The sequence below is a fragment of the Bombyx mori genome, chromosome 15, assembly GCF_030269925.1.
Source record: "Bombyx mori chromosome 15, ASM3026992v2".
In the NCBI taxonomy this organism is placed as follows: Eukaryota; Metazoa; Arthropoda; class Insecta; order Lepidoptera; family Bombycidae; genus Bombyx; species Bombyx mori.
Genome location: NC_085121.1, coordinates 14,210,184 through 14,226,964, shown reverse-complemented (window position 1 = coordinate 14,226,964; position 16,781 = coordinate 14,210,184). Strand labels below are relative to the sequence as shown.

The 16,781-nt window shown below is 35.4% G+C and overlaps 1 protein-coding gene across 1 annotated transcript; it reads right to left on the bottom strand.

The window, feature by feature from the left end:
* Positions 1-1,247: 1,247 nt before the first annotated feature.
* LOC105842948 (gustatory receptor for sugar taste 64e-like) lies at positions 1,248-16,552 on the bottom strand. The gene is made up of 13 exons (XM_062672728.1): positions 16,524-16,552; positions 14,765-14,840; positions 14,587-14,657; positions 14,187-14,343; positions 13,749-13,867; positions 10,048-10,224; positions 9,517-9,671; positions 7,223-7,345; positions 4,662-4,819; positions 3,446-3,505; positions 2,353-2,515; positions 1,578-1,667; positions 1,248-1,366 (listed from the first exon to the last, which is right to left on the bottom strand). The coding sequence occupies exons 1-13, from the start codon at positions 16,546-16,548 to the stop codon at positions 1,307-1,309; spliced, it is 1,434 nt and encodes a 477-aa protein (XP_062528712.1). The 5' UTR covers positions 16,549-16,552; the 3' UTR covers positions 1,248-1,306.
* Positions 16,553-16,781: the final 229 nt, after the last annotated feature.

Below are 16,781 nucleotides of genomic sequence, written 5' to 3'. Positions count from 1 at the left end.
TACAATCATTTCAATTTCACATTATTGATAAAAAAAAACAATAGCTATTTATGATACAAAGAAATGCAAGAATACGTTTGTTTTGGAATATTTTTTTGTTAACAAATTTACATTATGTAAAAAAAATATGGACTTTTTTCACTCTTGTTACATTATTTTTTACAGATGTCAACTAATGTAGAGAAGTAAATAATTTAAATCTAATTCAAATAATATATTATATAGAAATTACAGTACAGGTGCGATAGGTTATACTTATAGTTATAGATTTGATTTTAAGTTTTTGATTTTTTATTTTTTTATTTAAGCACACCAACAGCAATACACACAAAACATTCAAGCTTAAAATTAGCATGTATAAAATTAAGTACTGGTATGTAAGCCAGTTACAGGCATGTACAGCAATCTCTTTAACACACTATGACATGTTACAGCAATTTTACAAACAGCGGAAAAATAGGTTAAAGTTAAATGTTAACAGAACGACATAAATAACTTAAAAGAACATGAAAACAAGAGTTAACTACTTACTGTAATGTTTGGGTTCTTTTATAAATGACAAACGTTACGATCGGGCTTACATTTATATTTTGTTAATCACAATTCACAGTTTTTACTTCCGTCAAACATGTACATCGTAGACAATATGGCGGGGCGGTCGGTCATAGACTGTGTTTCGTAGAGTGGTCAGCAAAGATTAATGTTATGAGAATAGACATTAGGTCGCATACACGTTACACTTACTATTCTTTCATCAATTATAAGTATGTATATTTATTCGAGACAACAATTTGCCCACAAATAATTGGAAGGCAGGTAATGGGTTTTTTAATAATTCCTAGATCTTTATTAAATATGAATTCATTGGATTTATCTGCTCCTATGAGTAAGTACGTTATTTTGAAAATATTATAGTTATTTATTATTCAAGCTCTCAGTCTGTTTGCCAATGGTAAACTTGCATTTTAATTGATCGTGAATTCAAAATTCTAAATGTTCAATGTTATTAAAAATATGAAGCTAATTTAGGCATTATCAAAACAATACAAGTAAAAATCACCCGTTTGACTAGTTACTTAATTTAAAATAATATCTGTCTTTGAAAATGTTAAAAACAAAATAACTTTAACTAAAAGCGTGACTTTAAAAAAACCTGTTTTGAAACTTGGATGGATATGAGCATGAATTTTTTTAGTAACCATAATAATATGAGAAATTTTTTATCGGTATTATAATTGTGAATCGTTTTACTATTATTAATTTGAATTTATTTAATTGAATTAATTAATTAATTATTGCCTGTTGTTTAATCTTCATTGCTGAATTGAAGCAACACCAGCTCGTAAGTGACAATAGTGCCAGCAACCTAAAACCAACGGTATTTTGTAAATATGTATTTAAAGACTAAAGAGTAAATAGCAATATGGACACGCCATGAATAAGCTTAAAAGAGAAGATTCAACTCTCAATAGAGGCACAGTAGAATTAGAAGACTCAACTAAATTATACGACAAATAACGAAGAATCATAAATTATTGGTTTAAATAAATAAAATAGTAATAATGTAATTGACATACCGACAAAACCAGGCTTCTAGTGACGTAAAAAAAACGAAGACCGCTCAACGCGACCTTATCACCATGCACTTGGTCCAAGAACCTCTGAATCTGAAAACAATTTCAATATTTCAGTATCGAAGGGCAGGAGTATTTATTATAATTTGATTAAATATAATAATAATTTTTAATAACAATTAAGATAAGGTAGAAGTATTCATCGTGGGAAAGATAAGACTCCTGATGTACTTTATTACTTGTGGTAGGACCTCTTGTGAGCCCGTGCGGGTAGGTACCACTGCCCTGCCTATTTCAGCCGTGAAGCAGTAATGCGTGTCGGTTTGAAGGGTGGGGCAGCCGTTGTAACTACACTTGAGGCCTTAGAACTTATATCTCAAGGTGGGTGGCGCATTTACGTCGTAGATGTCTATGGGCTCCAGTAACCACTTAACACCAGGTGGGCTGTGAGATCGTTCACCCACTTAAGCAATAAAATAAAAAAATGTACCTACTCTTATTGGGAGAGGCGATTATATCCAGCATGCAAGTACCAGTCAGATTTTATTAATGACCTTCAAAATGAAGGAATCTATAACATCGTATAATAAAAATCAAAGAGGCAAAGTTTGCCTAATTTGTTGTAGGGCCAAGGTAGGGTTGTCCTATAGATTTAATTCTGGAAATCACGAGACAAAAACAAGAACGCATAGACCCTGAATTTCAAACAACGGGTCAAGGACATTATCCACTAGACTAAGCAATTACCATAATTTTGAACAACGAACTTCATACTTACTTCCGAACAGTACATATTTCGTGGTATGTTATACAAAGCTGAAGCCGGTACCATCGAAGCAGAGTGTACTTTGGCTGCGACAAGCGAGACGACTAGAGAACGACCCAATAGGAACGAAAGAGAGAACAATAAATACATTATTTGTTCGTAACCGCCTAATGGCCTGAAAGAAAACAGTATTTTTAATATGCTTTTTTATTAGCTATGTATGTTAGTATGTAATGGAATCTTTGAATATGATTTTGACCCCCTTCAAAACGTCAGATTAACTCGAAATTTGGTATACTTATTAAAGACCGATGACAATTCAAACTTTAAAAAAATATTGAAAAAATTTAAATTCTACAAAAAAATGAAAAATAAATAATATTTTAAAAAAACTAACAAAATACGCTTCTAAATTTGAATTAATAATAGTGTAACAAAAAATAATTTTATTGTAGAAAAACGTGGGGTGCATTGTATCAGTAGTTATAAATAATTTATGAAAGGGTTATTTTGATAATATCCTGAAAAGCACCCCACGCTTTTTTAAAATAAAATCATTTTTTCTTACACTATTATTAATTCAAATTTATTAAAATTTATTTTCTATTTTTTAGTTGGATTTCCTATAAAAGCGTGTTTTGTTAGTTTTTTTAAACTATTATTTATTTACTAGATCAGTTCAGTAGATGACGTCACTCTACACCTTGCACTCTGCTATCAAAACTCATATCCACCCAAACGTAAATGCAATAGCGCACCTTTAAATAGTTGTGTAGTCTTAATTCGTTTTTGAGAATTAGGAAGGATACTGAATAAACATACAAGCTGGGGTACAAATCTGCTCAGTGAGTCGCCATTCCGATCCGCTGGTAGATTCTGCGAAGCACTGCTCTTGCTTGGGCTAGTGTTAGCCAATTCTCTCAGGTTGAGTGCCGTCCGGGCGTAGTTGGAATGATAGCTCCTCAGGATACCAGAGAATTGGTAGGGTAAAAAAGCTGTTGTCGGTAACTTGAGGAGGTTAAGATCGCAAGACCGTATCTTTTGACTATTGTGATAATATAATTTAAACTCATTCCGAAACACATAAACACCCATCTAAACTTACCCTGACGGATAGTTTGGGCACATCTCCTTCAACAAATTATACTTCGATGTTACACCGTTACTGAAAAAAAATTATTGAGAGTGCACAATTTGAAATTTGAGTGCTAATTTGAATCAATTGGCTTACTTTTGGGATACAGGCAATCAGCAAATAAAATTTAAGTTTTTACGAGAATTTTGTTGAGCTTTTAACTATTAACTAAGTATTTATAATAAGTCATTCTATTCTTACTAAATAACTGATTTCAGATTTTGAATGACTTCGACAAACTGTAAGCTCAGTATCAATTGATTTGCAGAGTTACGAAAGCTATGAAATAAGTATATAACCGAATTATTTTGTTCCTTCAGGAAAAAAAAACTTGTATGTTCGTGTGTATTTAATAAACGTTAGAACCTGTACAGACAGAAGGAACACCTGTCTTTTTTATTGCCCTTGTAAGCAGACGAGCATACGGCCCACTTGATGGTGAGTGGTTACCGTCGCTCATGGACTGCAGCAATGCCAGGAGAAGAGCCAATCCGCTGCCTAAATTTAAGTACTCTCCACAAGCCTCGTTTGAAGAAGGACCATGTCTCTAGCGCTCGGGAACCATTGTAGAAGGGAGCTCATTCCAAAACCAAATGGTACGTTGCAAAAAAGATCTCTGAATACGCACTGTGGATGAACGCAATGGTTCTAGGTACATACTATGGGTGGTGGCGGAGGCGGGCGATGCGATGGTAAAAACGATATGATTGCACCATCTCTAACAATTCTTCAGAGCATTTCTCATGGAACATACAAAATACAGAGAGAACCGAAGTCCCTCCGCAGACCCAGAGGTTTCCGAAAAGGTTCCAGTCACACCAAATATAATCTAAGCTACAAATCGATCATCTTAGAAATGTAATGGCTGATCCAAATTGTACATTCAATTTGCATGTTGCTTACTGGTGGTAGGACCTCTTGAAAGTCCGCGCGGGAAGGTATCACCACCCTGCTTATTTCTGCCGTGAAGCAGTAATGCGTTTCGGTTTGAAGGGTGGGGCAGCCGTTGTAACTATACCTGAAAGCTTAGAACTTATGTCTCAAGGTGGGTGGCGCATTTAGGTTGTAGATGTCTATGGGCTCCAGTAACCACTTAACACCAGGTGCCCACCTGTGCCACTGTGAGCTCGTCCACCCATCTAAGCAATAAAAAAAAGTTTGTTTCAATGAAATCAGTTATACTCACGATAGTATATTGTACAATTGTAGACATATAAAAAATAGATTTGAGGCAAACGATAAAAATATAACGCTGCTGATTGTATCGTCGAAGCTGCGAACGAGACGCGTTGCTCTTGTGTAGTCTTCCCGTAATGTTCGCCAGAACGGTATAGGCAGGTGATTCTAAAAAGTATTTGTCATTGCTTAAACAATATGGAATTGAGTTCGATTGAATTTGAACTGACTATTTTTCATAAAGTGAACTGAAAACTATCCTAACAATAGGATTGGTTCTTGTGTTAGATATAATTACGGATAATAAATATGTAATGAAACATTTTGGTCAAGACAGAATCGAAGCTAGTTCTAAAATGACGTAACAATTGAAACATTAAAGATGGCTGCCTAATTTTAAAATCGTCTCTTCTTTGTGCGTGACATAAAGTAGTGATAGTGTCATAAATACGGAACGGTATAGGCAGGTGATTCTAGAAAGTAGTGGTCATTGTTAAAATACTACGGAATTGAGTTCGGTTGAATTTGGACTGACTATTTTTCAGAAAGTGAACTGAAAACTATCCTAACAATAGGATTAGTTCTTGTGTTTGATATAATTATGGATAACATGAAAAGAAACATTTTGGTGATGACAGAATCGAAGCTAGTTCTAAAATGACGTAACAATTTAAACATTAAAGATGGCTGCCTAATTTAAGAGTCGTCTCTTCTTAAATCATCATAAATAGTGATAGTGTAATAAATACGGAAAGCTCATTAATTCAATATTTTAATTAAGACTTTCCAATTTGCTGTGTAATAAAACGTAACAAAGCATTTTTCATTTTTATCTGCCATCGTGAATGTTGTTAGGATCAATATAACGATTAAAAGCAAAATAGAGCTAGGTTCTAAGCAATTTTTCTTTATTTTTAATAAAATTTAATAATGAATTTTAATATTTAAAATTGGCGATATTTTCGTCGCCCATACCACAATGTCTGAAGTCAAAGGTCTATAATCAGTGCGTCCTACCCGTGCTTACCTACGGAGCCGAAACGTGGACACTGACTATGCGACTAGTCCACCAACTAAAAGGTACTCAGCGAGCTATGCTTGGTTTGTCATTGCGAGACCGAATACGCAATGAAGTCATTCGGGCAAAAACCAAAGTGATCGATATAGCTCGCAGAGTTAGTAAGCTGACGTGGCAGTGGGCTGGTCACATAATAAGTCGCAGAACCGATAACCGTTGGGGTAGACGTGTTTTGGAGTGGAGACCGCGAACCGGCAAACGTAGCGTAGGACGCCCTCCTGCTAGATGGAGCGACGACCTGCGCAAGGCAGCTGGCAGTAACTAGATGCGTAGAACCGAAGATCGGGTTCAGTGGCGATCTTTGAGGGAGGCCTATGTCCAGCAGTGGACTGCCGCAGGCTGATGATGATGATGATGACATATTAGGTATGTGCATCTACTTCTAAAAACCTAAACGAGCTTCAGTAATAAATGGGAGAAAAACAGAAAATTTGCTTTGATTTTAATAGTGAAATCTTATTCCAATTAGGTATTCCTATTCTTCCGTTGTCCTATATAAATTTACTAGTTTTTTCATGAAGTTGACGATCCAGTAATTTATATGTTTTTAATTTTGTTTGGATAGATATAAATGGGCTTGAGTAATGTGGTTTTGAGTCAACAAGATGCGATACGCCTAAACGCTCTTAAGCGAATCTCGACTAATGGAATCTCCGTAATTCTGTAATCACTGTGTGTAACCAGTTAACTAAATTTAATTAGATAACAAAATGGAAGCTGGTGTTTTGAAAAACCGGAAGAAACAAGAAAAAAGACATACAGAGAAAAGAATATCGCCTCAAAGATCTCTTATTATTTTATACTCTCCGGTGTATTAAAACTAAACTGCGTTAGAATCTCAGTACCATCCGTCTAAATACGAAGAATAAGGAGGAACGGGATACAATAGAAAATATGAGTACCACAACATCACAGTCAACGTAGTCATGAAACCTCACCCTCATCGACATGGCTCCATTGCTGCAATAACCCTTTGTAGCAGCAATATTCTGCCATTTTTCCTCACTTGTCATACAAATACCTACATTCTTAAAAATTTTGTAAGAAACTGTTTATAATCACTTTTTACTGGTGGTAAGACCACTCGTGAGTCCGCGCGGGTAGGTACCACCGCCCTGCCTATTTCTGCCGTGAAACAGTAATGCGTTTCGGTTTGAAGGGTGGGGCAGCCGTTGTAACTATACTGAGATCTTAGAACTTATATCTCAAGGTGGGTGGCGCATTTACGTTGTAGATGTCCATGGGCTCCAGTAACCCCTTAACACCAGGTGGGCTGTGAGCTCGTCCACCCACCTAAGCTGTAAAAAAAAAAAACCAGCATACGCTAGTCGTTCGCTACTAGAATTTAAAGTTCGCTTAATAACATATTTAATAAAGGAAAACGATAAAAATGCACAAAGCACCCGAAGCATAGTTTATGAGGTCATTTCAATTTACTCATAGTTCTCAATTTGAATTTTCATGACCTTGCTTACGCTATAAAAGATACTCACGGAATTACCAGCCATCTCTATTTTCTTGTTGATCTGTTTTAATATGGATGTAAGGTAAATGCTCATGCACACTATGAACAGATCTGAGTAGCTCCAATTAATCGTTGATACCAAAGTCAGGAACTGTAGTCAAATTAAATCAATTAAATCTTCTTGATTCCACTATAGCCTCTTTAATTTGATCCGGCGCAAAGTTTATGCTTGAAGTCATTTCACGTTGACAGAACAATTAGCTACCGATACTAACTAGTCAGGTCATAAGTATTGTCACACAGTAAAAACTTTTCTTTTAGAATGCTGGCCACAAAAAAGTTTATTGAATTCGAATTTCGAATTGTTCTTGAAAATAAAAATGTATACTTTTAGAATTTTACTCATTTTTAAATATGGAGTGGACGCTTAAAGAAGACCGTGTTGCAGTTATTGCGTTGCATCGTTGCAGTTACGCGCCAATTCAAATTTTTAACATACTGAAAAATTTGAATATAACCAAAAGATTCGTTTATCGTACCATCAAACGATACAATGAAGACTCTAGTGTAGATGACAGGTCAAGAAGTGGTCGCCCTCGGTCTGTTAGGACTCCAGCAGTGATAAAAGATGTGAAGGCGCGAATTCAAAGAAATCCCAAACGTAAGCAGAAACTGTTGGCCCTTCAGATGGGGTTAAGCAGAACCACGGTGAATAGGGTGTTAAATGAAGACTTAGGGCTTCGGGCATATCGAAGAAAAACAGGACATCGTTTGAATGCTCGTCTAATGGACCTGAGACTGAAGAGATGCCGCGCTTTGTTGAAGCGGTACGCGGGAAAAAAATATCAGGAAAATCTTTTTTCGGATGAAAAAATTTTTACCGTAGAAGAGAGCTACAACAAACAAAATGATAAGGTGTACGCACACAGTAGTGAAGAAGCGAGCAACCGTATTCCGCGTGTCCAACGAGGTAATTTTCCATTCTCGCTCATGGTATGGTTGGGAGTTTCTTATTGGGGCTTAACAGAGGTACATTTTTGTGAGAAAGGTGTAAAAACGAATGCAGTTGTGTATCAAAATACAGTCCTGACGAACCTTGTGGAACCTGTTTCTCATACCATGTTCAATAACAGGCACTGGGTATTTCATTAAGATTCGGCGCCAGTTCATAGAGCGAAGAGCACACAAGACTGGCTGGCGGCGCGTGAAATCGACTTCATCCGGCACGAAGACTGGCCCTCCTCCAGTCCAGATTTGAATCCGTTAGATTACAAGATATGGCAACACTTGGAGAAAAAGGCGTGCTCAAAGCCTCATCCCAATTTGGAGTCACTCAAGACATCCTTGATTAAGGCAGCCGCCGATATTGACATGGAACTCGTTCGTGCTGCGATAGACGACTGGCCGCGCAGATTGAAGGTCTGTATTCAAAATCACGGAAGTCATTTTGAATAAACTTTAGTGTCATAAGAATCTATGTTTTGTTAAGTTCATTTTGGTATATGAATGGTAACATAATGAATAAACTTGTTTCAATTATTTTACATTAAACATGTGACAGAATTTATGACCTGACTAGGTATAGCAATGGGAATAATAAAATAAATAGCCAGAAGTGCCAAAATCATACGAAGAGTGAACGCATATTCTTTATTGTTCCAATACATAAATGGTAATGACGTTTGGGAATGACAATGCCATGGATCCAATTATTGACTAATAAAGTATTTAAGCCTAGTTTGAATAAAGACATTGTATTGTCATAAATCTGAAGAAACAATTTCGTTTCAAAATAGTAACGTCTCTTGAAGGTCCTCTTAAAATTTATTGTACCTACTTTATGTTAAAGCTTATAGATTTAACTGTAGGTATTATATCTATTGACTCTTTCAGGCACTCCTTATTGGAATATTTCGTAAAATAAGCAGTAAAAAACTCAAACCATACATAATGTCTTTAAACAGTCGGCAAGACTGGGAACACCGACTATCCAAGGGCTTTATCGTTGTTTGGAGTTCTGGAGAAGTGGGAATACTGATCCTGTTGTTTTTGCTGTGCATTTTACTTTATCCTGTCGCACGATTTATAAAGTAAAAGCCTCTAAGTGGGAGCTTACTATTACTTTTCTTCCAAATGGCACATGCCCAAGATGTCAAACACAAGGATTTCAACGCTTACACGCTTACTTTTCAACGCTTACTTTTCAATGCTTACATGCTGAATATGTTCCGACAAAAATATTTCCACGGTGAACACACAAACTAATAGCCTCATGTTCTCTATAATAAAGAAAAAAAAAAAAGATTAATGTTATTTTGCTACCTGCAGTATAACTCCAATAGGCAGATAATACGGGACGTCAAATTCGAACAACCAAGGAAAGTTCCTGATGATGTAACTTTCAAAAAGATCACTGCCCTTTGGTAAACAGTCCATCGTTATTACGAATTTCGAAAGCAAAGAAAGCATGTGTTCCGCTGAAAATGTTCATTTTTAAATACAAGGCGTAAAGTATTTTAGAATTCTTGATGCCGAAAAGGTAATTTTAAATAATGTAGACGAAACATACGATTAATCCGTTAAAGGCTCATCGCAGAATTTGCGAACATATTAGGCCCTATAAAACTTTTGAATCAACGACTTAATTCACTCAACCTTACATGACAGCTAATGGATTACTCCGGGCTTATCAAGGGTCATTGATCCTGTGCGATACCTAATTTTAAGCGTAATTTTTAGATTTTTAAATAAGATACTTAAAACCCGTATACATTTTTATATGTTTTAGAATCAGTTATTTTCTCTGTTACATTACTTAAGCTGAAGAAAATTACGTATTAACTAAATACTCACTCATTGACATTGAAAAGAAAATAATGTATGCGGCAAAGCACTTGTTTTTAACTTTGACATCGATATAGCTGTCGAGCTGAGTTTCGTACACGTGTTTTATTAAAGTAGGCCATTTTGATGCAACTCTCAAAAATATGAAAGTATTGCAACCAGTGGATAGATAGAATGCAAAATAAGCTGAAACAATTTTGACAAAGTCTATTAGTAATTATTTCGTTGCTTAACCGACTTTTGACTTGACCAAGGCGAGTGTCTTTGGCAGTGTCCATGGACTAAAACCCACACAAGCTGTCAATTAAATCTAATCAAAATATAAAGATGGAGAGCAAAATTGAGCTTTATCAAAAGCAATATGTTATCATCATTATTATATTATGTAGAATTAATGAAGGCAGTTGAGTTTGTAGCTCAGAGATCTAAGTAGCTGCTAACCCTTAAGGATTTTTCAAATTTATACACAGTTTACCTATACAAATAAAGAAAATATCAGCTTACGAATATGATCTCATTAAATAGTTTATCTTGTTATTATCAAACTGTTAGGGGTCTTAGACTGAGTACTGTGGAGATTCATCAACAACTGTTACTAAACAATTATGATATTGTAATATTTACTGAAACGTGGCTCAATGGTAGTATTTTAGATTTGGAGGTATTTGACAACAGATATGAGGTTTTTAGAAGAGACCGAGAGAGCTCATCTATGTATAATTTTAGGAGAAGGGGAGGCGGTGTTCTTATCGCAGTAAAAAAACAGTTTGTAGCGTGGCATGTTTGAATGGGAGAGTGACTGTGAGGACGTGTGGACCAAAATTAAAAGTCGTAATTCAAATGTTCAGTTACTGAATCTGTGTGCAGTCTACCTGCCACCCCCCGTCACGGTCACAGCTCTCGATAATTATTTAGACAAATGTAGCGTAGGTTTTGACCAAAATTGTAGCACGATTATATTAGGCGATTTTAATCTAAGCGGGATAAACTGGGAGCTTAACGATGATGAGTCCTACACTACACCGAACAATTATGGTACCTGCCCAATGAATAGCAGTTTGATAGACTTTATGGCACTTAATGATATCGTTCAGCACAATCACATATATCCAATCCATCACACCCAATAGTAAAAATAAAATACTTGATCTTGTTCTCAGTAATACTCACAATAATGTTACAGTCAAAGAATGTACTCACCCACTAAAAGATATTGATGAATTGCATCCCCCCTTAGACATATCTATAGCAACGACGGTATTTATTAACAAAACTAGTCAGAATACTATCAAACCGAAATATAATTTCCGAAAAGCTAATTATGAAATTATTAACAATGAATTAAGTGATATTAATTGGAATAATGAATTTAATGATTGCAGTAATGTAAATTATATGGTTAGCAAATTGTATGAGATTCTCAGAAATATTATAAAAAGTCATGTTCCATTTACACCCACATTTAAATATAAAAATTACCCTGTCTGGTTCTCACCATCCTTAGTAAAAATGTTAAAGCTAAAACACAAATACCATACCAAATACAAAAAACATAGAAATCCATTAGACAAAATAGAATTCAATTACTTGCGTGTTGATTGTGAAAGGGTCATGCGTAAATGTTATAACGATTATATAATCTCTTTGGAAATTTTAATATCCAGGAACCCTAAATACTTCTGGTCGCACATTAAAAAGAAACGTAATTTTAGTTCTAACTATCCACCCACTATGAGTCTTAACGACGTAAAAGGTCACAGTGTAGATGTCATCAGCGATCTATTTGCAAAATATTTCTCTTCTGTGTTTGAAGCTGATGACAATGTGTACAGCAATATTAATGCTGACTGGATAGACACAAAATGTAGTATGCGGGCTGTTCATATTGAAGTTAACAGTGTCAAACGGAAGTTGGAAAATCTGGATCTAACCAAGGGAGTGGGGCCAGACAATATCCCACCACAATTTATCGTTAAATGTGCTGAACAACTCTCCACACCCTTGTTTTTAATATTCAATCATTCATTATTATCAGGGATTTTCCCTGAAAAGTGGAAGGAAGCCCTAATAGTTCCCATACATAAGAATGGGAAAAAAGATCTAATAACTAATTATCGGCCCATCTCCATCCTTTGTACATTTGCTAAAGTCTTTGAAAGTTTAGTTTATACTCATATTTACAATCATGTAAGAAACCAGCTGTCCCCATTTCAGCATGGCTTCATGACGAAGCGGTCCACAAATACGAATTTATTTCAATACGTAGATGATGTTGCGGTCATCATTGACAACTCTGGGCAAGTTGACGCAATATATACTGATTTTTCTAAGGCCTTTGATAAAGTTAACCACAGCATTTTACTAGAAAAACTACATCAATTTGATATCGAAGTTCCTCTGCTTAGATGGTGTTCTTCGTATCTAAACCAAAGGCCGTCACAGGTTGTTATTGACGGGCACAGTTCCAATCCATTCATAGCTTCTTCGGGTGTACCTCAGGGTTCCATCTTGGGTCCACTATTTTTTAACATCTTTATCAACGAAATTACAAATCTTTTTAAATATTCTACCTGTTACCTATTTGCTGACGATCTTAAAATAATGCGTGTTATAAATGATGTGAATGATGCTGAACTATTACAGAGAGATATTGATAAATTGGTTGATTGGTGCCAAATTAATAAAATGTATTTGAATATTTCGAAATGTCTACATATAAAATTTACATTAAAACGCAATATAATACCAACACAATATCATATTTCAGGGGAATGCTTGAGTGAAGTTTCTCAGACTCGTGATTTAGGGGTGGAGCTTGATACCAAGCTGAATTTCACTAAGCACATTGACAAAATTATAGATGCCGCGAACAAATCACTGGGTTTTGTACTTAGGAATGGTAAGGAGTTTAAGAAGGTTTCCACTACGCTATTGCTTTACAACAGTTATGTTAGAAGCAAACTTGATTACTGCAGCACTGTGTGGTGTCCTACATACAAAACCCATATTAACAGGATTGAGAGAATTCAAAAAAAGTTACTTCGCCACATGTCGTATCGTTTTAGGCCGCCTAATTATGTTGAATCTTATGTTGATAGGGCTAAATATTTTAAAATGCAAACATTGAGTGATCGCCGCGATATGTTAGGCTTATGTTTTTTACATCAAGTTATGAGCGGTACTGTCGACTCCCAATTCATCCTCAATAAATTCTCTTCGAAGGTGCCATCTAGGTTACCTCGTCGCCCCGTTGCTCTTTTCAGCACCCGCTTTAGCAGAACCAATCTAGGCAAGCACTCACCTACTCCTCGTCTAACTAACCTTTATAATAATCTTGTTAGAAAAGTTGAAAACCTTGACATATTTGGCGATTCCCTTCCAATATTTAAGAACAAAATTATAAAAAGTTGTTGTTGAACCTCAGCCTCAGCCTCGGTCTGAGTACTCGGGCATTACTGCCCTTGTTGTCTTTCTTTTGTTTTAAATTTTTTATTATTATTAATAGTATTGTTAAATCTCTATTAATATATTAATGTAATGCATGCTGTGATTGCCTATAATTAGAGTTGCAGTTATCAATTGCTCTATACATGTCAATGTTATTTTATGTCTTACTGTAAACCCTGTCGGTAATCCTTAAATAAATAAATAAATAAATAAATAAATAAATAAATAAAATCATAAGGGAAAATCTAAATTTTTAAACTTACCTAATGCAACAATATTAACACTATCCTTCAGGAGTTTACAGAAGCACAGAACTGTGGCACATGCTTGGGCAATGCCAATTGTTACACCATAAACAAATTTCCAGGAAAGTACTGTGAACCTATTAAATGTAAGTTATTAGTAAAACATGGCTATTGCATTTCACGAATGTATCATTTTTGCCTTTTGAAATTTTGATTCATAAAATCTAATGCTTATAAATGTTCATTGCGCAATTTATTTTTACAGACGAGTAATCGATAATGAATCTAATTAGTCTGATTTTGGATTGATCAGAACGCATATTGAGGAAATCCCAACATTGCTTTCTTGTTTTTTCAATAAAAATATTTTGGTAACGAGGTGCCATAGTAAGAAATTACTAGTCCTATTTTATTACTCTACAGAAAATCATAAAAAAAAGTACTAAGATCATATACCTTATTTTAGTTGGACTATGATCTGATATACGACTAACTGGATTCAAACCCATAAATTGACCGCTTATAAGTAAGTGTTTCATGGCAGTCTGGAACAGTTGGAATTGACAAGTCAGAGGTATTTTACTGTCTTCTTGTATGGGTTCGGGTGATATTCCTGAAATATTATACACATCTTATTATTTTTTTGAACACCGTTGCATTGCTAGATAGATACGTATGCACTGGACGTCTTATCCTTTAGGTCACGTCTAAGCTAGCTAAATATTTGAATAGATTTCACTCAGTGGTATTGACGTGGTGAGATCGCCTTCAAACATCATCGGAGGACTCAAAACATCTAAATGCGTGCTTTTTGTTACAATGCTAAAAGGATTGAAATTAATTCCGTTTTACTTACTATTCTGTACTTTTCTCAATATTCGCTCCCTGAAATTTCCTCTGGTAGTAGATTTAATGTGTTTACGATTTCTGAAAAATAAATTTCGCTATAACTGATTTTAAAAGGGTGACATTGAAGTTTTAGCTGTCTATTTTATAGTAATAAATGAAAGCGAGAAATTAAAGGGTATCCTCACCTATTGAGGTTAATGGAGTTGTCTGACAATAGCGCCTTGAAATTAAGCGCCTCCAGCTGGTTCGACAATCCTGAAACTAGGTGTTTTTCGATACTACTAACATTTTAATTAGCACATATAAAATATTGGGTTTTTGTGTAAGGAATTTTGGGCACTGAAATGATACTCGATCTTCGAAATTTCATGAGCAATGTGACATGTTCTGTTAAATTGGTTTTCAAAGAGTCCTTAGTAAAGATCAAGTACTTTGCTGCGCACATGACTTTCCTCTACACCTTCACGGTAGAAATAGGCAGGGTGGTGGTTACCTACCCGCGCGAACTCACAAGAGGTACTACCACTAGTAATTACGCAAATTAACATTTGCAGGTTTGATTTTTATTACACGATGTTATTCCTTCACCGTGGAAGTCAATCGTCAACATTTTGTTGAATACGTATTTCATTAGAAAAATTGGTATATACCCGCCTGCGGGATTCGAACACCGATGCATCGCTCAACACGAATGCACCGGACGTCTTATCCTTTAGGCCACGACGACCTCGATTACGACTGTTCCTAATCACATGAGCTACTTTACTCTCATTTTGCCTTTGCCATTATCATCGGTCTCAGAGAATCGAACTTAAATATGAATCGAAATTAAATTTTCTTATCTCCGAATATTTATAGTAGAACATTCAGCACTGCGGATTGAATTTATTAAAATAACTTAGAGATATGTTCGCTTCTCACTAGAAATATCAATGTTCCAGCAAGAAAAATACCCTTGAGCGTATGCTACGAATTTCATCGCATAATAATTTAGAGAAACTCAAACTACATTTTCATATATGTAAATATTTGGTCTACCATACAAGAATATCCGAAGCAAAATTACGCCAATTCAATAAAATGTTTTGTAATTTTATTGACGCATGATGAGCCTGATAAAGTGTCGGATAAATGATCACAACACCAACCCTACACGGGTTACAGTATGGTTGTACTGCCGATTCAGTGATAAAGCCACTATTATTTTGTAACAAGCGTACATATACGCCAATTTATATATTTTTAAACAAGACACAATTTATAACAAAAAATTGAACTCAAACTTAGTATTGTCTAGAAAATCGCAAAGAATCACAGATGGAATTTTTTTTAAAGGTATCACGCGGATTTGCGTTATTTTACGGCGACGAGTAAGCACCATTTATACATCAGATTCTATTTTTAAGAACGATAGAGGACCGTTCTCCAAAGGAACACCGAATTTAAGTTTAATTTAGGAGAATCTTATTTTTTATTGGCATATATATGCGAAGCGGTTACAAATACAAATAAAGTGAAACTTAAGGAACCAATTAACTGGTTGTAGGACCTCTTATGAGCCCGCACGGGTAGGTACCACCACCGTTCCTAATTCTGCCGTGAAGCAGTAATACGTTTCGGTTTGAAGGTTGGGGCAGCCGCTGTAACTATACTGAGACCTTAGAACTCTTATCTCAAGGTAGGCGGAAGCATTTACGTTGTAGATGTCTATGGGCTCCAGTAACCACTTAATACCAGGGGGCTGTGAGCTCGTCCACCCATCTAAGCAATAAAAAAAAAGCAATCGACATAGCAATAACACTGGGACAACAGTAAATATAACACAATTTATGAACTAAATAAACCGATTTATATCTAAAAAACGGACACTGACGGAAGCTGATAATTACTAAAAAATACATTTTCTTAATTTCAAATTACATTAGATTCTAAAAATTCCCTCACCGATAGGTTGCTTCGTGGTGTCCATGTTTGACAATGATAGAATTTTAGACGTAACAAAACAAAGTGCTAAATGATGAAGAGTTCAACCGAGCTTGGATGTTACGTTGTTTAAAAATATATTATTACTAGCTGTACCCGTCCGCTTCGCTGGGCATTTAAAATAACATTGTTATTTCTCACCCCCACAATGATTTTCATAATTAACGCCCCCGTAACTGGTGTACCTAGGCCAACACTCATATAAATATTAGCCTATCC

Excerpts from the sequence above, each read along its gene's own strand:
- LOC105842948 (XM_062672728.1), bottom strand. The coding sequence starts at position 16,548 with ATGGACACCACGAAGCAACCTATCG. Across the intron at positions 3,506-4,661 it reads CAATTGTACAATATACTATC|TAACGGTGTAACATCGAAGT; the intron begins GTGAGTATAACT and ends ATTTTTTTTCAG. Across the intron at positions 1,668-2,352 it reads GAAATATGTACTGTTCGGAA|ATTCAGAGGTTCTTGGACCA; the intron begins GTAAGTATGAAG and ends AATTGTTTTCAG.